The sequence below is a fragment of the Thunnus thynnus genome, chromosome 21, assembly GCF_963924715.1.
Source record: "Thunnus thynnus chromosome 21, fThuThy2.1, whole genome shotgun sequence".
NCBI classification, from domain to species: domain Eukaryota; kingdom Metazoa; phylum Chordata; class Actinopteri; order Scombriformes; family Scombridae; genus Thunnus; species Thunnus thynnus.
The window spans coordinates 193,323-215,998 of NC_089537.1; the positions used below are offsets into that span (position 1 = coordinate 193,323).

General features: G+C 43.1%; 1 protein-coding gene across 1 annotated transcript in view; it reads left to right on the forward strand.

Moving 5' to 3' along the window:
* Positions 1–340: 340 nt before the first annotated feature.
* Positions 341–22,676, forward strand: part of LOC137173079 (lethal(3)malignant brain tumor-like protein 4) — a 28,407-nt gene continuing 6,071 nt past the window's right edge. Inside the window, exons 1-14 of the mRNA XM_067577778.1 lie at positions 341–485; positions 1,257–1,350; positions 9,812–9,866; positions 10,312–10,397; positions 10,499–10,603; positions 11,903–12,038; positions 12,116–12,207; positions 16,902–17,044; positions 17,840–17,916; positions 18,572–18,657; positions 19,223–19,333; positions 21,568–21,712; positions 21,820–21,919; positions 22,515–22,643. Of these exons, the coding sequence (XP_067433879.1) occupies positions 1,324–1,350; positions 9,812–9,866; positions 10,312–10,397; positions 10,499–10,603; positions 11,903–12,038; positions 12,116–12,207; positions 16,902–17,044; positions 17,840–17,916; positions 18,572–18,657; positions 19,223–19,333; positions 21,568–21,712; positions 21,820–21,919; positions 22,515–22,643 (1,292 nt within the window). The 5' untranslated portion in view covers positions 341–485; positions 1,257–1,323. The remainder of the gene's footprint in view (positions 486–1,256; positions 1,351–9,811; positions 9,867–10,311; positions 10,398–10,498; positions 10,604–11,902; positions 12,039–12,115; positions 12,208–16,901; positions 17,045–17,839; positions 17,917–18,571; positions 18,658–19,222; positions 19,334–21,567; positions 21,713–21,819; positions 21,920–22,514; positions 22,644–22,676) is intronic.

The following is a 22,676-nucleotide window of genomic DNA, read 5'->3' on the forward strand; positions in this document are numbered from 1 at the left end:
CTCTTACTCTCTCTCTCTCTCTTACTCTCTCTCTTACTCTCTCTCTCTCTCGCTCTCTCTTTCTCTCTCTTACTCTCTCTCTCGCTCTCTCTTACTCTCTCTCTCTCTTACTCTCTCTCTCTCTCTCTCTCTCTCTCTCTCTATCTCTTACTCTCTCTCTCTCTTACTCTCTCTCTTACTCTCTCTCTCTCTCTCTTTCTCTCTCGCTCTCTCTCTCTTTCTCTCTCTCTCTCTCTCGCTCTCTCTCTCTCTCTCTCTCTCTCTCTCTCTCTCTCTCTCTCTCTTTCCTCTCGTACTCTCTCTCTCTCTCGCTCTCTCTCTCTCTCTCTCTCTCTCTTTCTCTCTCGTACTCTCTCTCTCTCTCGCTCTCTCTCTCTTTCTATCTGCCCCCCGCCCCCTCCCTTAGCACATGCGCAGTACGTGCTCGGTATTTCCGTGTTGCGGAGCTGTCAGCAGTGTGTGCGGTGCGGCGGATCACCGACACGGTAAGTTCTGTTGGACCGGCTCGGTACCGGCGGCTCTCTCCGGTCCTCCGGCTCTCCTCAGCGGCTCTCCGCTGCAGCTGAAGCCGCTGTGAGGGGCTCGGAGCCCGGCGGGGAAAGCTGCGGAGCCCGGCGGGTTCCTGATGAAAGTCTTTGGATCAGACAGGAAGCCCGCACTCCGCTCAGGCCTTCACAATAAACTGATGCAGAGAATCGATTAGTGATTGTTTTTCTGTCAGTACAGTGAGACAGTAAATAAAACTATCCGACAGGTTTAGTAATCAATAAAGTCTTCAGCTGTGTTCACACTCAAAAACAATAAGTAAATAAATAAGCAGCTGTGCCTGTTGAAGATAAATAACATGTTTTATCAGGAAAGATCATGTGATCAATATCCATACAGTAACAACATGTGAGCTGAGCGGACAGCAGGTGGCGCTCTCAGCTCATTAAACTGCGCTGACGTCACTTCAACAAGTCGTCAAACCTGTGGGGGGGCGGGTACACTTTCACTCTACAGGGGGATGTGTGTGCTTTTCCTGCGGGTCAGATCGATTTATTGATGGTTGTATTGATGGTTTGGATGAAGAACTCAGTGTCTAACTGCAGTTTATCAGTTCAACAGAAGACTGGATCAGGTGTCATCATGATGTCATTGTCACGTCAGAGTCACTCAGATTATTTCATCGCCACTCTGATTGGTGTCTCTGTCGTCACATCAACATGTTGTCATGGCAACGTCATGTCTCTCTCTCTCTCTCTCTCTCTGTGCAGGTGTGTCTGAAGACTGACTGGCTTACTGGTTTGACGATCGGTGACCTGATAAGTCCCTGATTGGTCCATGATTGGCTCGACACACACTCTCATGGTGTGACACACACACACACACACAGACACACACACACACACACACAGACACACACACACTGCAGTCCATGATGACATCACGAGGGGACAAACAGCAGAACAAGATGTAGAAAAGTGTACACAGTGTATGAACCCAGAACGTGATCAGTTCCTGACACATTACATCATCAGATCAATAATTAATATTAAGACATAAATCAGGTGGTCTGATAGGAAGAGGGGGGAGGAGAGAGACAGAGAGATGATGGAGGCGGCGGGGGGAGAGCAGGTCACAGTGCAGGTGCCCCTCCTGTTGATCTGTGTCCAGCTTGCTGTAAGCAGCAACACATTGGTGAGAGCAGGGAAGCAGGCGCATGGCGGCGCAAGCTGGGCGCCGACCCACAAACACCAGCAGCATGTATTCCGTATATATGCATACTATATATATGTGTACTGTATATATGTATACCGTATATATGCATACTATATATATGTGTACTGTATATATGTATACTGTATATATGTGTACTGTATATATGCATACTATATATATGTGTACTGTATATATGTGTACTGTATATATGTGTACTGTATATATGCATACTATATATATGTGTACTGTATATATGTATACCGTATATATGCATACTATATATATGTGTACTGTATATATGTATACTGTATATATGTATACCGTATATATGCATACTATATATATGTGTACTATATATATGTATACTGTATATATGTGTACTGTATATATGTGTACTGTATATATGCATACTATATATGTATACTGTATATATGTATACCATATATATGCATACTATATATATGTGTACTGTATATATGTGTACTGTATATATGTATACCGTATATATGCATACTATATATATGTGTACTATATATATGTATACTGTATATATGTGTACTGTATATATGTGTACTGTATATATGCATACTATATATGTATACTGTATATATGTATACCGTATATATGCATACTATATATATGTGTACTGTATATATGTATACTGTATATATGTATACCGTATATATGCATACTATATATATGTGTACTGTATATATGTATACTGTATATATGTATACCGTATATATGCATACTATATATATGTGTACTGTATATATGTATACCGTATATATGCATACTATATATATGTGTACTATATATATGTATACTGTATATATGTGTACTGTATATATGCATACTATATATGTATACTGTATATATGTATACCGTATATATGCATACTATATATATGTGTACTATATATATGTATACTGTATATATGTATACCGTATATATGCATACTATATATATGTGTACTGTATATATGTATACTGTATATATGTGTACTGTATATATGTGTACTGTATATATGCATACTATATATGTATACTGTATATATGTATACCGTATATATGCATACTGTATATATGTGTACTGTATATATGCATACTATATATGTATACTGTATATATGTATACTGTATATATGCATACTGTATCTATGCATACTGTATCTATGTATACTGTATATATGCATACTGTATCTATGTATACTGTATATATGCATACTGTTTCTATGCAAACTGTATATATGTATACTGTATATATGCATACTGTATCTATGTATACTGTATGTATGCATACTGTTTCTATGCATACTGTATATATGTATACTGTATATATGCATACTGTATCTATGTATACTGTATATATGTATACTATATATATGCATACTGTATCTATGTATACTGTATATATGCATACTGTATCTATGCATACTGTATATATGTATACTGTATATATGCATACTGTATCTATGTATACTGTATATATGCATACTGTATCTATGTATACTGTATATATTTATACTGTATACTGTATATATGCATACTATATATATGTATACCGTATATATGCATACTATATATGTATACTGTATATATGTATACTGTATATATGCATACTATATATATGTATACCGTATATATGCATACTATATATGTATACTGTATATATGTATACTGTATATATGCATACTATATATATATGTATACGTATATATGTATACTGTATATATGCATACTATATATATGCATACTATATATATGTATACTGTATATATGTATACTGTATATATGCATACTATATATGTATACTGTATATATGCATACTGTATATATTTATACTGTATATCTGTATATATGTATACTGTATATATGTGTACTGTATATATGCATACTGTATATATGTATACTGTATATATTTATACTGTATATATATATACTGTATCTACATGAATATTCGAATAGTGATTCTGCCTTTCGAATACCATGGCATCAAAACAAAGGTCCAAAGTTTCCAACTATTAGGTACAACCCGCCATTCACTCTGAAAGATGCAGTTTATAACCTGTGTGTACCTGTTCAGATGTGTAACTGTTCAGATGTGTATCTGTTCAGATGTGTATCTGTTCAGATGTGTAACTGTTCTGGTGTTTATCTGTTCAGGTGTGTTTCTGTTCAGGTGTTTATCTGTTCAGGTGTGTATCTGTTCAGGTGTTTATCTGTTCAGGTGTTTATCTGTTCAGGTGTGTATCTGTTCAGGTGTGTATCTGTTCAGGTGTGTAACTGTTCAGGTGTGTTTCTGTTCAGGTGTGTTTCTGTTCAGGTGTGTAACTGTTCAGGTGTGTTTCTGTTCAGGTGTGTAACTGTTCAGGTGTGTTTCTGTTCAGGTGTGTATCTGTTCAGGTGTGTATCTGTTCAGGTGTCTAACTGTTCAGGTGTGTTTCTGTTCAGGTGTGTAACTGTTCAGGTGTGTTTCTGTTCAGGTGTGTTTCTGTTCAGGTGTGTAACTGTTCAGGTGTGTTTCTGTTCAGGTGTGTTTCTGTTCAGGTGTTTATCTGTTCAGGTGTGTTTCTGTTCAGGTGTGTATCTGTTCAGGTGTGTAACTGTTCAGGTGTGTTTCTGTTCAGGTGTGTTTCTGTTCAGGTGTGTAACTGTTCAGGTGTGTAACTGTTCAGGTGTGTTTCTGTTCAGGTGTGTAACTGTTCAGGTGTGTTTCTGTTCAGGTGTGTTTCTGTTCAGGTGTGTTTCTGTTCAGGTGTGTATCTGTTCAGGTGTGTAACTGTTCAGGTGTGTTTCTGTTCAGGTGTGTTTCTGTTCAGGTGTGTATCTGTTCAGGTGTCTAACTGTTCAGGTGTGTAACTGTTCAGGTGTGTATCTGTTCAGGTGTGTATCTGTTCAGGTGTGTATCTGTTCAGGTGTGTTTCTGTTCAGGTGTGTATCAGTTCAGGTGTGTATCTGTTCAGGTGTCTAACTGTTCAGGTGTGTAGTTGTTCAGGTGTGTATCTGTTCAGGTGTGTAACTGTTCAGGTGTGTTTCTGTTCAGGTGTGTTTCTGTTCAGGTGTGTAACTGTTCAGGTGTGTATCTGTCCAGGTGTGTTTCTGTTCAGGTGTCTAACTGTTCAGGTGTGTTTCTGTTCAGGTGTGTAACTGTTCAGGTGTGTTTCTGTTCAGGTGTGTATCTGTCCAGGTGTGTTTCTGTTCAGGTGTCTAACTGTTCAGGTGTGTTTCTGTTCAGGTGTGTAACTGTTCAGGTGTGTTTCTCTTCAGGTGTGTATCTGTTCAGGTGTGTATCTGTCCAGGTGTGTATCTGTCCAGATGTGTTTCTGTTCAGGTGTGTTTCTGTTCAGGTGTGTTTCTGTTCAGGTGTGTAACTGTTCAGGTGTGTTTCTGTTCAGGTGTGTAACTGTTCATGTGTGTTTCTGTTCAGGTGTGTAACTGTTCAGGTGTGTTTCTGTTCAGGTGTGTACCTGTTCAGGTGTGTATCTGTTCAGGTGTGTAACTGTTCAGGTGTGTTTCTGTTCAGGTGTGTTTCTGTTCAGGTGTGTATCTGTTCAGGTGTGTACCTGTTCAGGTGTGTTTCTGTTCAGGTGTGTAACTGTTCAGGTGTGTTTCTGTTCAGGTGTGTAACTGTTCAGGTGTGTTTCTGTTTAGGTGTGTAACTGTTCAGGTGTGTATCTGTTCAGGTGTGTACCTGTTCAGGTGTGTTTCTGTTCAGGTGTGTAACTGTTCAGGTGTGTTTCTGTTCAGGTGTGTAACTGTTCAGGTGTGTTTCTGTTTAGGTGTGTAACTGTTCAGGTGTGTAACTGTTCAGGTGTGTTTCTGTTTAGGTGTGTAACTGTTCAGGTGTGTTTCTGTTCAGGTGTGTTTCTGTTCAGGTGTGTATCTGTTCAGGTGTGTATCTGTTCAGGTGTGTAACTGTTCAGGTGTGTTTCTGTTCAGGTGTGTACCTGTTCAGGTGTGTTTCTGTTCAGGTGTGTTTCTGTTCAGGTGTGTATCTGTTCAGGTGTTTATCTGTTCAGGTGTGTTTCTGTTCAGGTGTGTAACTGTTCAGGTGTGTAACTGTTCAGGTGTGTTGCTGTTCAGGTGTGTAACTGTTCAGGTGTGTTTCTGTTCAGGTGTGTAACTGTTCAGGTGTGTTTCTGTTCAGGTGTTTATCTGTTCAGGTGTGTAACTGTTCAGGTGTGTTTCTGTTCAGGTGTGTTTCTGTTCAGGTGTGTATCTGTTCAGGTGTGTTTCTGTTCAAGTGTCTAACTGTTCAGGTGTGTATCTGTTCAGGTGTGTAACTGTTCAGGTGTGTTTCTGTTCAGGTGTGTTTCTGTTCAGGTGTGTAACTGTTCAGGTGTGTATCTGTTCAGGTGTGTTTCTGTTCAGGTGTGTTTCTGTTCAGGTGTGTTTCTGTTCAGGTGTGTAACTGTTCAGTTGTATTTCTGTTCAGGTGTCTAACTGTTCAGGTGTGTATCTGTTCAGGTGTCTAACTGTTCAGGTGTGTTTCTGTTCAGGTGTGTAACTGTTCAGGTGTGTTTCTGTTCAGGTGTGTTTCTGTTCAGGTGTGTAACTGTTCAGGTGTGTTTCTGTTCAGGTGTGTTTCTGTTCAGGTGTTTATCTGTTCAGGTGTGTTTCTGTTCAGGTGTGTATCTGTTCAGGTGTGTAACTGTTCAGGTGTGTTTCTGTTCAGGTGTGTTTCTGTTCAGGTGTGTAACTGTTCAGGTGTGTAACTGTTCAGGTGTGTTTCTGTTCAGGTGTGTAACTGTTCAGGTGTGTTTCTGTTCAGGTGTGTTTCTGTTCAGGTGTTTATCTGTTCAGGTGTGTTTCTGTTCAGGTGTGTATCTGTTCAGGTGTGTAACTGTTCAGGTGTGTTTCTGTTCAGGTGTGTTTCTGTTCAGGTGTGTATCTGTTCAGGTGTCTAACTGTTCAGGTGTGTAACTGTTCAGGTGTGTATCTGTTCAGGTGTGTTTCTGTTCAGGTGTGTAACTGTTCAGGTGTGTTTCTGTTCAGGTGTGTAACTGTTCAGGTGTGTTTCTGTTCAGGTGTGTATCTGTCCAGGTGTGTTTCTGTTCAGGTGTCTAACTGTTCAGGTGTGTTTCTGTTCAGGTGTGTAACTGTTCAGGTGTGTTTCTCTTCAGGTGTGTATCTGTTCAGGTGTGTATCTGTCCAGGTGTGTATCTGTCCAGATGTGTTTCTGTTCAGGTGTGTTTCTGTTCAGGTGTGTTTCTGTTCAGGTGTGTAACTGTTCCGGTGTGTTTCTGTTCAGGTGTGTAACTGTTCAGGTGTGTTTCTGTTCAGGTGTGTAACTGTTCAGGTGTGTTTCTGTTCAGGTGTGTACCTGTTCAGGTGTGTATCTGTTCAGGTGTGTAACTGTTCAGGTGTGTATCTGTTCAGGTGTGTTTCTGTTCAGGTGTGTTTCTGTTCAGGTGTGTATCTGTTCAGGTGTGTACCTGTTCAGGTGTGTTTCTGTTCAGGTGTGTAACTGTTCAGGTGTGTATCTGTTCAGGTGTGTACCTGTTCAGGTGTGTTTCTGTTCAGGTGTGTTTCTGTTCAGGTGTGTATCTGTTCAGGTGTGTATCTGTTCAGGTGTGTAACTGTTCAGGTGTGTTTCTGTTCAGGTGTGTACCTGTTCAGGTGTGTTTCTGTTCAGGTGTGTTTCTGTTCAGGTGTGTATCTGTTCAGGTGTTTATCTGTTCAGGTGTGTTTCTGTTCAGGTGTGTTTCTGTTCAGATGTGTATCTGTTCAAGTGTGTTTCTGTTCAGGTGTGTATCTGTTCAGGTGTTTATCTGTTCAGGTGTGTTTCTGTTCAGGTGTGTTTCTGTTCAGGTGTGTATCTGTTCAAGTGTGTTTCTGTTCAGGTGTGTATCTGTTCAGGTGTGTATCTGTTCAGGTGTGTTTCTGTTCAGGTGTGTATCTGTTCAGGTGTGTATCTGTTCAGGTGTGTACCTGTTCAGGTGTGTATCTGTTCAGGTGTGTACCTGTTCAGGTGTGTTTCTGTTCAGGTGTTTATCTGTTCAGGTGTGTTTCTGTTCAGGTGTGTATCTGTTCAGGTGTGTATCTGTTCAAGTGTGTTTCTGTTCAGGTGTGTATCTGTTCAGGTGTGTTTCTGTTCAGGTGTGTAGTTGTTCAGGTGTGTAACTGTTCAGGTCTGTTTCTGTTCAGGTGTGTTTCTGTCCAGGTGTGTTTCTGTTCAGGTGTCTAACTGTTCAGGTGTGTTTCTGTTCAGGTGTGTAACTGTTCAGGTGTGTTTCTGTTCAGGTGTGTTTCTGTTCAGGTGTGTAACTGTTCAGGTGTGTATCTGTCCAGGTGTGTTTCTGTTCAGGTGTTTAACTGTTCAGGTGTGTATCTGTTCAGGTGTGTACCTGTTCAGGTGTGTAACTGTTCAGGTGTGTATCTGTTCAGGTGTGTACCTGTTCAGGTGTGTAACTGTTCAGGTGTGTTTCTGTTCAGGTGTCTAACTGTTCAGGTGTCTAACTGTTCAGGTGTCTAACTGTTCAGGTGTGTATCTGTTCAGGTGTGTACCTGTTCAGGTGTCTAACTGTTCAGGTGTGTATCTGTTCAGGTGTGTAACTGTTCAGGTGTGTAACTGTTCAGGTGTGTAACTGTTCAGGTGTGTTTCTGTTCAGGTGTGTTTCTGTTCAGGTGTGTAACTGTTCAGGTGTCTAACTGTTCAGGTGTCTAACTGTTCAGGTGTCTAACTGTTCAGGTGTGTGTCTGTTCAGGTGTGTATCTGTTCAGGTGTGTACCTTTTCAGGTGTGTTTCTGTTCAGGTGTGTTTCTGTTCAGGTGTGTACCTCCTGACATCAATGTGGTTCCACATCTACAGAAACACAAGAACATTTTCATCATCACCTGAACCCGACAAAAAACAACTGTCAGTGGCTGTGTTCAAAATTGCATATTAACGTACTGCTTACTAAACACTGTCAGTATGTACGTAGTACTGCTTACTAAACACTGTCAGTATGTACGTAGTACTGCTTACTAAACACTGTCAGTATGTACGTAGTACTGCTTACTAAACACTGTCAGTATGTACGTAGTACTGCTTACTAAACACTGTCAGTATGTACGTAGTACTGCTTACTAAACACTGTCAGTATGTACGTAGTACTGCATACTAAACACTGTCAGTATGTACGTAGTACTGCTTACTAAACACTGTCAGTATGTACGTAGTACTGCTTACTAAACACTGTCAGTATGTACGTAGTACTGCTTACTAAACACTGTCAGTATGTACGTAGTACTGCTTACTAAACACTGTCAGTATGTACGTAGTACTGCTTACTAAACACTGTCAGTATGTATGTAGTACTGCTTTCTAAACACTGTCAGTATGTACGTAGTACTGCTTACTAAACACTGTCAGTATGTACGTAGTACTGCTTACTAAACACTGTCAGTATGTACGTAGTACTGCATACAAAACACTGTCAGTATGTACGTAGTACTGCTTACTAAACACTGTCAGTATGTACGTAGTACTGCTTACTAAACACTGTCAGTATATACGTAGTACTGCTTACTAAACACTGTCAGTATGTACGTAGTACTGCTTACTAAACACTGTCAGTATGTACGTAGTACTGCTTACTAAACACTGTCAGTATGTACGTAGTACTGCTTACTAAACACTGTCAGTATGTACGTAGTACTGCTTACTAAACACTGTCAGTATGTACGTAGTACTGTTTACTAAATAGTCTTCCATTAGCAGTAGAATGTTCATAGTAAACAGTCATGTGACTGCATCACTCGCCTGAATAATATTAAAACTTAATAAAGTGACTTATTAAGAGCTTTTAGCCTGGCTCAAAATGTCCACCATTGCGCAATCTGAAGAGACGCAATGCATTGTGGGGCGGTTGAATATGTCCAGGAAGCTGATGCAACATACTCAGAAATTCTTGCAAATCTCCATTCGAGTATTTCTCATGTACACAAAATCCACACAGCTGGAACGTAATACACACTCACACTTCAATGAATAGAAAACAGCCAGTGTTTCTAAACTACAGCTCCCATCATGCTCTGTGTGTGTGTGTTGTCATGGTATCAGTCTGTCTGCTTTGACTCATTCAGGCTGCCGTACCATCATTTGTTTATTTCCTGTCTGAACAGAAAAGAGCCAAAGAAGAAGCACAGAAGATGAAGAACAAAGTCAGCAGCACTCAAGGTCAGACACACACACACACACACACACATAGACACACACGCACACACACACACACACACACACACACACACATAGACACACACGCACACACACATAGACACACACACACACACACACACACACACATAGACACACACGCACACACACATAGACACACACACACACACACACACACACATAGACACACACGCACACACACACACACACACATAGACACACACACCTCCAGCAGGTAGGTGAGCTGTTTGCAGTACCTGCTGTGTTTCTAACTGATCCAAGTATCTACACAACTTGTTGTGTCGACCTGTTTTTGTGGAAGAATATCATCGCTAACAAAGCCTGTGTGTGCGTGTGTGTGTGTGTGTGTGTGTGTGTGTGCATGTGTGCGTGTGTGCATGTGTGCGTGTGCGTGTGTGTGTGCGTGTGTGTGCGTGTGTGTGTTCAGTGAGTGTAAGGAGACGCTCCTGGTCCTGGCAGAACTACCTGAACTTGCAGAGAGCTGAAGCTGCTCCTCTGTCACTGTTTACACAGGTAACACACACACACACACACACACACACACACACACAGACACACACACACACACACACACACACACACACAGCTGTCTCTCTGACCTGTCTGTCTCTCAGTCCCAGTGTGTTCCCAGTAGGAGAACTGGTTTTAAAGTTGGGATGAAGCTGGAGGGCGTCGACCCGCTGCATCCCTCCATGTTCTGTGTGCTGACTGTCGCCGAGGTAACACACACACACACACACACACACACACACACACACACACACACACACACACACATGCACACACACACAGTCTGGGAAGAAAGCTCTGTCAGGTTGAAAGCACTTACTAGATACTAAAGGACATGAGAGTGAGAGAAGAATAGAAGCTTCTTTCATACAAAAACATTAAGAAATGAAGTCGTAAGAAGAAATTACAAGTTGAATTTTGAGGAATCATGTAGGGAAATGGAGAACTCTGATTGGTTACAACTTCGATCTAATTATGATGTTGACAACAAATAGAGACTAATTAAGGCTCAGTTGAATAAAGTAGAGGACGAGTCTGTATGAATCAGTTAAATATAACGTCTCCTTGTGTTACAAAAGGAAAATGGAAGAACAGAATAATCTTGTGAGAAAGGCAATAAGAAGTAAAAACCCAGACGTACAACAGGAGTATCGCAGTTAGAAACTCTGAGAATGAGAACACGATATTTAAGAAAGATAAACAAGGACAATCTAAACCAAAGGTTATGGAATTATATAAACTAGAAGACAAACATTAAAACAACAGAAGGAGATTTATATACCAATCAGAATAATATTAACTCCCCAAAAACAAACAAACCTATTGAAATATTGTCAGAATACTTCAGCAGTGTACTTGTTAACAAACCTGGAGGACACATACCTGAAAGTTTTTTTTTAAATATCTGCAACGTCTAACACCTGGTGTAACTCAGCATGTATACATCACCAGGGCCAGACATCATACATCACAGATACATCCTGGTTTGAAGAATCAGTTTCACCCTGCGGATGGAAAGGGGCCAAAATCATTAGCAGGCCAGTTAGTGTGACATCTGCAGTGTGTGAGACAGTGGAAATCTAATCAGAACATTGTTGACCATCTGAACTCAAACAGACTGTTTAGCAATAAGCAGAATTCATTTATATCTGGAAGACTGATGACGCTCCAGCCTCTCGGGATCTTGATAAGCGGTCAGAGGACAGTCAGTCGGTTGCATATATGTGAACTTCCAAACTAACCCAATGGCTTTAAAAATATGTGCAATGTGAGGACTGCATTTTTAACCTTTTTGCATGTCATTTAATGCCGTCGGTCAGATTTAGATACCAAACGCTGTTGGTAAGGTGTCAGAGGAACCATCATGCTGGATGTGATTCTCTGTTAAAAGGTTCTGACAGATAAAGTTCTGATGTGGTCTCAAACAGTTTAATCACTTAAACAATCAATACATGAGCTCAGGATACAGACACAACACCAGGTGAGTCACCTGTCTGTCTCTCTGCCAGGTGATTGGCTGCCGGCTCCGTCTCCATATCGACGGTTATTCAGAGTGCTATGACTTCTGGGTAAACGGTGACTCAGCGGACATCCGACCGACAGGCTGGTGTCACGACAACAACCACAAGCTCCATCCACCCAAAGGTAGCCACGCCCCCTCACAGGTAACCACTGTTAAACTGACACAGGTGACCTCACTACCTGTCTGTCTCTCTCTGCAGGTCACAGTGAGACAGATTTTGATTGGCAGCTTTATCTTCAGTCCACCAGCTCTCAGGCTGCTCCCCCGACGCTGTTCACCTGTCGCACTGCCGTCAGTACACCTGTCTGTCTGTTCACTTGTCTGTCAGTACACCTGTCTGTCTGTTCACTTGTCTGTCAGTACACCTGTCTGTCTGTTCACTTGTCTGTCAGTACACCTGTTCATTGCCATCAGTAGCCAAGTCAGTTTTATTTATATAGCACCAAATCATAACAAAAGTTATCTCAGGGCACTTTCACGTAAAGCAGGTCTAGACCGAACTCTTTAATTTACAGAGACAAAACATTCCTCCATAAGCAGCAAAAACTCCCCTCAAGCAGAACCGGACTCTAGGTGGACGCCATCCGCCTCGACCGGTTGGGTTGAGAGTGAGGGAGAAACACAGAAAAGCATAATAACAACAATGATAACAATAACAACAATTATAGAAATATGACTAATAATAACAGCAGGTGTAGGCATGAAGCAGGACCATGGAACTAACCCTGATCCAAAGGAACCTCTAAGGTGAGAAAGCACAAAAAAACAAAGCTAGTAACATGCATTACTGGGACATGAAGTCATACAGATGGAGAGGAGGAGGAGGAGGAGAGAGGAGCTCAGTGCATCATGGGAAGTCCCCCAGCAGTCTAGGCCTATAGCAGCATAACTAAGGGCTGATCCAAGGCGAGCCTGGTCGGCCCTAACTATAAGCTTTATCAAAAAGGAAAGTTTGAAGCCTACTCTTAAACATAGAGAGGGTGTCTGCACCCCCCCCACTAGGGATGGGAATTGTTAAGATTTTATTGATACCAAAGCCATTATCGGCTTATCGGTCCAATTCTTCCCCTTATCGATAAGTTCCCTTATCGATTCCTGATCAATTTTCTGTGTGGAAAAAAGGAGGCCTACACAGCGTTTCATGCCTTGCATGCTGATGATTATATGAAACATAACTGGTAGATAAGATAAATGGTCCACAAACAAAAGTTAATTGTGTTAATTAATGAATTAATTAATGTGAAAGCATCTTACAGTCTCCTGCCTGTATGAGAATAACAAACTGAGGGGAGGAGGAGGCGGCGGAATGCTCCTCTGTGTTATTAACATCATGTCTCCAGCAGTGAGCAGCCTCTCTGCTCCTCTGTGTTATTAACGTCATGTCTCCAGCAGTGAGCAGCCTCTCTGCTCCTCTGTGTTATTAACATCATGTCTCCAGCAGTGAGCAGCCTCTCTACTCCTCTGTGTTATTAACATCATGTCTCCAGCAGTGAGCAGCCTCTCTGCTCCGCTGTGTTATTAACATCATGTCTCCAGCAGTGAGCAGCCTCTCTGCTCCTCTGTGTTATTAACATCATGTCTCCAGCAGTGAGCAGCCTCTCTGCTCCGCTGTGTTATTAACATCATGTCTCCAGCAGTGAGCAGCCTCTCTGCTCTGCTGTGTTATTAACATCATGTCTCCAGCAGTGAGCAGCCTCTCTGCTCCTCTGTGTTATTAACATCATGTCTCCAGCAGTGAGCAGCCTCTCTGCTCCGCTGTGTTATTAACATCATGTCTCCACATCATGTCTCCAGCAGTGAGCAGCCTCTCTGCTCTGCTGTGTTATTAACATCATGTCTCCAGCAGTGAGCAGCCTCTCTGCTCCACTGTGTTATTAACGTCATGTCTCCAGCAGTGAGCAGCCTCTCTGCTCCACTGTGTTATTAACGTCATGTCTCCAGCAGTGAGCAGCCTCTCTGCTCCTCTGTGTTATTAACATCATGTCTCCAGCAGTGAGCAGCCTCTCTGCTCCTCTGTGTTATTAACGTCATGTCTCCAGCAGTGAGCAGCCTCTCTGCTCCTCTGTGTTATTAACGTCATGTCTCCAGCAGTGAGCAGCCTCTCTGCTCCTCTGTGTTATTAACGTCATGTCTCCAGCAGTGAGCAGCCTCTCTGCTCCTCTTTGTTATTAACGTCATGTCTCCAGCAGTGAGCAGCCTCTCTGCTCCTCTGTGTTATTAACATCATGTCTCCAGCAGTGAGCAGCCTCTCTGCTCCTCTGTGTTATTAACATCATGTCTCCAGCAGTGAGCAGCCTCTCTGCTCCGCTGTGTTATTAACATCATGTCTCCAGCAGTGAGCAGCCTCTCTGCTCTGCTGTGTTATTAACATCATGTCTCCAGCAGTGAGCAGCCTCTCTGCTCCTCTGTGTTATTAACATCATGTCTCCAGCAGTGAGCAGCCTCTCTGCTCCGCTGTGTTATTAACATCATGTCTCCACATCATGTCTCCAGCAGTGAGCAGCCTCTCTGCTCCTCTGTGTTATTAACATCATGTCTCCAGCAGTGGAGAGCAGCCTCTCTGCTCTGCTGTGTTATTAACATCATGTCTCCAGCAGTGAGCAGCCTCTCTGCTCCACTGTGTTATTAACGTCATGTCTCCAGCAGTGAGCAGCCTCTCTGCTCCACTGTGTTATTAACGTCATGTCTCCAGCAGTGAGCAGCCTCTCTGCTCCTCTGTGTTATTAACATCATGTCTCCAGCAGTGAGCAGCCTCTCTGCTCCTCTGTGTTATTAACGTCATGTCTCCAGCAGTGAGCAGCCTCTCTGCTCCTCTGTGTTATTAACGTCATGTCTCCAGCAGTGAGCAGCCTCTCTGCTCCTCTGTGTTATTAACGTCATGTCTCCAGCAGTGAGCAGCCTCTCTGCTCCTCTTTGTTATTAACGTCATGTCTCCAGCAGTGAGCAGCCTCTCTGCTCCTCTGTGTTATTAACATCATGTCTCCAGCAGTGAGCAGCCTCTCTGCTCCTCTGTGTTATTAACATCATGTCTCCAGCAGTGAGCAGCCTCTCTGCTCCTCTGTGTTATTAACATCATGTCTCCAGCAGTGAGCAGCCTCTCTGCTGCTCCGTCAGCTCTGGGGAAAAAACATCGCTGTCCAACACGCTGAGCGGCCGCAGGGTTTCTGAGGTGAAACAGACTGAGCACTGAGTTATTTTCTTCTAATTTTCTGTTTTCTTTTCTTTTTCTCACCTCAGAATCGGTTTAGGTTGTTTAATGCAGCATTGTGCGTTATTCAGCCAGTCTCATTTGTCACTGCTGATCGCTGCTCTGCTCTGCTAACGTTAGTCTCTGAGCGATGGCGTAGAAAGTTCACAATATACTTCACCCCGGCCCCAAACTGGATGATGGTTCCATGGGAGAGGAGCCTGATAGCTGAAGGCTCTGTTAAAGTGACTGGGAGGACTGGATTCATTTAGGCTGACATATTCTTCATGACACAGCCAGGTTTCAGTCAGACACAATAAATCAAACTAATACAGCTTTAGATCACAGAGATCTAATGTTTATGAGTCCACATTTAATTCTCCTATTTTGTTGTACTGTTGCAGTGTTGGTGATAATTTCTATTAGATTTTTATGAATGAATCCTCTTTTGTTTACTTTAGATGTAAGTGATTTAAGTGGTCGAGGGACAGACGCAGTCTCTATGTGGTTTTGGGGACAGACGCCGTCTCTATGTGGTTTTGGGGACAGACGCGGTCTCTATGTGGTTTTGGGGACAGACACGGTCTCTATGTGGTTTTGGGGACAGACAGTCTCTATGTGGTTTTGGGGACAGACGCAGTCTCTATGTGGTTTTGGGGACAGACGCCGTCTCTATGTGGTTTTGGGGACAGACGCGGTCTCTATGTGGTTTTGGGGACAGACACGGTCTCTATGTGGTTTTGGGGACAGACAGTCTCTATGTGGTTTTGGGGACAGACGCAGTCTCTATGTGGTTTTGGGGACAGACACAGTCTCTATGTGGTTTTGGGGGACAGACGTGGTCTCTATGTGGTTTTGGGGACAGACAGTCTCTATGTGGTTTTGGGGACAGACACAGTCTCTATGTGGTTTTGGGGGACAGACGTGGTCTCTATGTGGTTTTGGGGACAGATGCAGTCTCTATGTGGTTTTGGGGGACAGACACAGTCTCTATGTGGTTTTGGGGACAGATGCAGTCTCTATGTGGTTTTGGGGACAGACACAGTCTCTATGTGGTTTTGGGGACAGATGCAGTCTCTATGTGGTTTTGGGGACAGACACAGTCTCTATGTGGTTTTGGGGACAGATGCAGTCTCTATGTGGTTTTGGGGACAGACACAGTCTCTATGTGGTTTTGGGGGACAGACGTGGTCTCTATGTGGTTTTGGGGACAGATGCGGTCTCTATGTGGTTTTGGGGACAGACACAGTCTCTATGTGGTTTTGGGGGACAGACGTGGTCTCTATGTGGTGTTGGGGACAGACACAGTCTCTATGTGGTTTTGGGGACTGACGCGGTCTCTATGTGGTTTTGGGGACAGACGTGGTCTCTATGTGGTTTTGGGTGGGTAACTGCTCTAATGGAGGTGCAGAGAAGCGTGTAGGACTGCAGCTCTGCTTCCTGGTCTCAGCTCTGGGTTGTCATGGTTTTGGTCTACTAATAAACTCAGCCATATTTCTAGATATGAGAGCAGCTCCATCCAGAGTGGGATGTATGCCGTCTCTCCTAATCAGACCAGGTCTTCCCCAGAAAGTCTGCCAGTTATCTATGAAGCCCACATCGTTTGCTGGACCTCGACAGCCAGCGTAGGGCCCAGAGAAAACTACAGTGTCTGTCTGTTCACCTGTCTATCTGCTCACCTGTCTATCTGTCTGTCTGCTCACCTGTCTGTCTGTTCACCTGTCTGTCTGCTCACCTGTCTGTCTGTTCACCTGTCTGTCTGTTCACCTGTCTGTCTGTTCACCTGTCTATCTCTCAGGACTGTGGGTTCAGTGTTGGGATGAAACTGGAGGCCGTCGACAGGAAGAACCCCGGACTCGTCTGTGTCGCCTCCGTCGCTGATGTCATCGATGACCGCTTCCTGGTCCACTTCGACAACTGGGATGACACCTACGACTACTGGTGACACAGACCGCTGACAGATACTACTAGCAGTAGCAGTAGTAGTAGTACCAGAAGTAGTAGTACAAAAGTAGTGGTAGTAGTAGAAGCCTCACTAGTAGTTGTAGTAGTAGCAGAAGTGACGGTAGTATTAATAGCAGTAGTAGTAGTATCAGTATCAGTAGTATCAGTAGTATTAGTACCACAGTACAGTGATTTTGCAGTATATGATGTAGTAGTAGTATCAGTACTAGTACCACAGTACAGTGATTTTGCAGTATATGATGCAGTAGTACTATCAGTAGTAGTACCACAGTACAGTGATTTTGCAGTATATGATGCAGTAGTGGTATCAGTAGTAGTACCACAGTACAGTGATTTTGCAGTATATGATGCAGTAGTACTATCAGTAGTAGTACCACAGTACAGTGATTTTGCAGTATATGATGCAGTAGTGGTATCAGTAGTAGTACCACAGTACAGTGATTTTGCAGTATATGATGCAGTAGTACTATCAGTAGTAGTACCACAGTACAGTGATTTTGCAGTATATGATGCAGTAGTACTATCAGTAGTAGTACCACAGTACAGTGATTTTGCAGTATATGATGCAGTAGTGGTATCAGTAGTAGTACCACAGTACAGTGATTTTGCAGTATATGATGCAGTAGCGGTGTTGACCAGCAGGTGGAGCTGCATCAGTTTCTTGAGAGATTTTATATTGATCAGATTTGTATTGATCGCATGTTGTTAAATAGCTCTGTGTCTGTATCAGTGTGTATCACTGATGTATTGATAGTTGTATTGATTGATCAGGTGTGACAGCAGCAGTCCGTACATCCATCCTGTGGGCTGGTGTGAAGAACAGGGACGACCTCTGACCGCTCCACAGGGTACACACATATATACTACACATACTTACATGTACTTACATGTACTTACATATACTTAGATATACATACATATACTTACATTAAAGGTATAGTATGCAGGATTTATCGGTTGGTGTTTGTAAACACATAGCGTTTAAAGTTGGCCCCTCCTCCCCAGCTGAGAGAGAGCAGCGGTGGTTGAGTGAGCTAGAGAGTGAATGGTGGTTACGTTATGAGGCACAAATAAACACACCCACAATTCCACACAACCCTGTGGGAAGGTGCTGCATGCAGAGCTTCATCCTGTCATGACACAGAGACCAAGAGCAGAGCGGAGCAGAGAAACGGAAACAGCCATGTAACCTGGTCGCCACGAATCCCGACACCCTGCGCTGTCATTGGCTGGGGGCGACACACCCGCTGCCCAAAGGTCAACGCCCAGAAACGTCCTGAACACAGCAAAATAATATGAAAATCCAGGCAGAGTCTCTGCACACACTTCTAGTGGGTCATTAGTGATGAGTGAGAGGGATCACTTTGTATGAGTCTATACATTGTTTTTAGAAAATCCTGCATAGTATACCTTTAACGTACATGCCCTTTCATGTACTTATTTATCAGTATTCACAGTACTATGAGAGCGTTTATTTCAGTAATCAATACCTTTGTCTTTCAGGTCATCCTAACCCAGAGAACTTCCTCTGGGATGAGTACCTGCAGGAGACTGGTTCCACTGCTGCTCCCAGTTCAGCGTTTAACCTGGTGAGGAGGAGAGGAGATAGAGGAGGAGGAGAGGAAGAGAGAAGGAGGCGAGAAGGAGAGGAGAAGATGAGGTAGAAGAGGAAGAGAGGAGATAAGGAAGGAGGAGAGGAAGAGAGGAGGAGGAGAGCAGGAGAGGAGATAGAGAGGGAAAGAAGGAGGTAGAGAAGGAAAGAAGGAGGTAGAGAAGGAAAGAAGGAGGTAGAGAAGGAAAGGAGGAGGTAGAGAAGGAAAGGAGGAGGTAGAGAAGGAAAGAAGGAGGTAGAGAAGGAAAGGAGGAGGTAGAGAAGGAAAGGAGGAGGTAGAGAAGGAAAGGAGGAGGTAGAGAAGGAAAGGAGGAGGTAGAGAAGGAAAGAAGGAGGTAGAGAAGGAAAGGAGGAGGTAGAGAAGGAAAGGAGGAGGTAGAGAAGGAAAGAAGGAGGTAGAGAAGGAAAGGAGGAGGTAGAGAAGGAAAGGAGGAGGTAGAGAAGCTGTCACATGGCTGTAAACTATGATTGACAGCATTCAGGTCCAATCAGAAAGCTGCATGTGATGACTGATGACAGATGCCTTGCCTCTGTCCAATCAGAGAGCTCCACATGGTTTCCAAGTCAACCAGAGGCTGGAGGCAGTCGACAGGAGAAACCCCATGTTGATCCGCGTCGCCACGGTAACAGACACAGAAGACTACAGGGTGAAGGTACTGTCTACCTGTCTGTCTACCTGTCTGTTTACCTGTCTGTTTACCTGTCTGTCTACCTGTCTGTCTACCTGTCTGTCTACCTGTCTGACTACCTGTCTGTCTACCTGTCTGTCTACCTGTCTGTCTGTCTTGTCACCGTGGTTGCGACTTGTCAATCACAATGTAGCCCCGCCCTAAAGCATACGCTGCTTCATCGTCTATTTTACTCTAAAAGGGACCAGAATTGACTAAACATCATGCTGTACTGAAGAAGACTTGAAACTAGTGATTGAGACCATAAACTCACCAGGAAAGTGTTTCCTGAGGTAATAAACCCAGTGAGCAGTCAGAGACTTCTATACAATCAGACCTCTTATTGCAGCCGGTGGCGTCGCCCCCTGCTGGCCGTTAGAGAGAACGCAGCTTTAAAGCACTTCAGCATCGGCTTCCTGTTTCAGACCCGGAGCTTCCTGCTTGGGTCCAAGCAACGAAGGTTATTATTTTTATTTTTATTGTTGTTGTTGTTGTTGTTATTATTATCATTATTGTTATTATTATTATTATTATTACCATTGTTGTGCCCTAAAAGTATCTGGGTCTCAGAAACAGCTACAGTTCCCAAACTAGGCAGATCGGTTGGAAATCTCAGCCACTATATATATTTAACCTTTGAACCGTAAGTCTCACAAACAAAATTCTTGTTTTAGATTCTGTGTGTCCAGCGACATCTATCCCATCTGCACAGAGACAGATTTTCCACCAGTTTGAATTTTGTCTGTTTTTCGCTGCTACTCCTACAAATTTTGAGCAATCATCACCAGATGTGGTGCACAGCATATCTGGACCAAGCCGGAAAAAAAGTAGTTTTTCGGATGTTTGATATTCTATACTGTTTTGAAATTATACATTTTAAACTTGTCTTTAAGTTCAATTTCACATAAATGCTCATAAATCAAAATCAGCTTAAAGGGACCTATTACGCTTTTCCTTATTTTCAGACATATATATATATATATATATAGATTTATATATATGATGTCACAGTGTTGGATGTTTCTGTTAGAAGTGGTCGACATGTCAAATAAAGAGGTGAAATGTAGCAGAGAGCAGCAGCAGCTCTACTCTGAACGGATCGACATCGACTGGTGACGTGTCGTCTGCTCCTCGCCGAGCCGCGACGCCATCACACAGTAGTTTACCTGTTGGAGGTGTGCTGGTCGTCTGCAGCTCTTCATCAAACATCATCATCACTGTGGCTGTTTCTGCTTGTACTCTTCCTCCCTGCGTTATTTATCACTGATCCATTCAACAGAGCTCCAAACACAGACGCCAGTGTAACTTCCTGTCACATGACTCTAATCTCTTTTCCCAATAAAGCACTTAAACATTCATGGTAAATAACATAAAGGCAGTGTAACAAATACATCTGAGAATGTGAACTTCACACAGGAAACATGCAGTGTCGGGCTCATTTACACGTCAACCATTAACTTCATAGTTACTGCATTAAAACATTTAAAACCCTTCTGATAACAGCAGCATTAGTCTTCACCCACAATCTGGTGCAGTGTGTTGTAAGTATATCTAATGTTTTTTTATGTGTTAAATAAATAAATAAACTTAAATTTCTGTAAAAACAAACATGTTGAAATGCTGCGATGTCTGATGGTCACCAGGAAGCCGTCTAGTGTTTCACACACGGTGCGGCTGTTCACCAGAGCTCGGTGTAGTTTGGCCTACAGTCACCTGGAAAAAGTGTTTTAATTATTTTTGTGGCATTAATAATGTCATGTTGTGAAATAATTTTATTGAAGTCCTGCATTGAAAACGTATATAACAGTAAACATGTTTAGATATCATCAGATAAACGGAGACGAGTTTACCGCTGAACATTTACCGCTTATAAAAGATCAGTGATGATTTCTCATAAACAGACACGAACTCATTCTGCCAACATTTAACATGATTCAGTATTAATTTTAGCTCAATGTAAAGTAAATAAACATGATGTTTCACAGATAACGATGAAGTTTACACGTTTTTATATCATCAGTGACGCACTGCTATTATTTATGTCAATCAGCTGACCTCTGTCGTCTTTCTTTGTTGTTGTTTATGTTGTCCTTAACCACAGCGTTGTCACAACAGTAAACATGTCTGGTCAGGTTCAGGCAAAGTGATCGCACCTCCGCTCGAAAACAGAAGCAGAATTACAAAAAGATGCATATTTGTGTGTGTGTGCACGTGTGCAGGTGCATTATGACGGCTGGTCGCAGCAGTTTGATGTCTGGTGTGACGCCGACCTCTGTGACCTTCATCCTGTCGGTTGGTGTCAGCGTACAGGACACCCGCTGGAACCCCCCCCAGGTCAGACAGACAGGTCGCAGAGAGAGACAGGTCAGAGAGAGACACGTCATAAAGTATCACAATCATTCGTTGTGATGTTAAGTCTTTATTTAACTCTGAATATGACCTCTGACCTCTGACCTCTATGTGTGAGACAGATTCCCCCCCCCTCTCCTCCCCCTCTCAGGGTGTTTGTCCCACCGCCGGCTGCAGAGGAGTCGGACACATCAAGGGAGCCAAATACACTGGACACCACAGGTACACACCTGCCGAGTCATGTTTCTACCTGCCGAGTCATGTTTCTACCTGCTGAGTCATGTTTCTACCTGCCGAGTCATGTTTCTACCTGCTGAGTCATGTTCTGTTTGCTGAGTCATGTTTCTACCTGCTGAGTCATGTTTCTACCTGCTGAGTCATGTCTGTACCTGCTGAGTCATGTTTCTACCTGCCGAGTCATGTTTCTACCTGCTGAGTCATGTTCTGTTTGCTGAGTCATGTTTCTCCCTGCTGAGTCATGTTCTGTTTGCTGAGTCATGTTCTGTTTGCTGAGTCATGTTTCTACCTGCTGAGTCATGTCTGTACCTGCTGAGTCATGTTTTTACCTGCTGAGTCATGTCTGTACCTGCTGAGTCATGTTTCTACCTGCTGAGTCATGTTTCTACCTGCTGAGTCATGTTCTGTTTGCTGAGTCATGTTTCTACCTGCCGAGTCATGTTCTGTTTGCTGAGTCATGTTCTGTTTGCTGAGTCATGTTCTGTTTGCTGAGTCATGTTTCTACCTGCTGAGTCATGTTTCTACCTGCTGAGTCATGTTTCTACCTGCTGAGTCATGTTTCTTCTCCTCTGTCTCTCAGTGCCTTTGGCTGTCCATACTCGGACATTAACATGCGTAAAGAGGTGGTGCTTCCTGATAGGCTGGGAGGAGAGAGAGTCATCACCCTTGTACCCGTCACCTTGCATCACCATGGCAACCAGTCAGACAGGTAAGCTGCAGTTCTGTATGCGTCTCCCTCTTT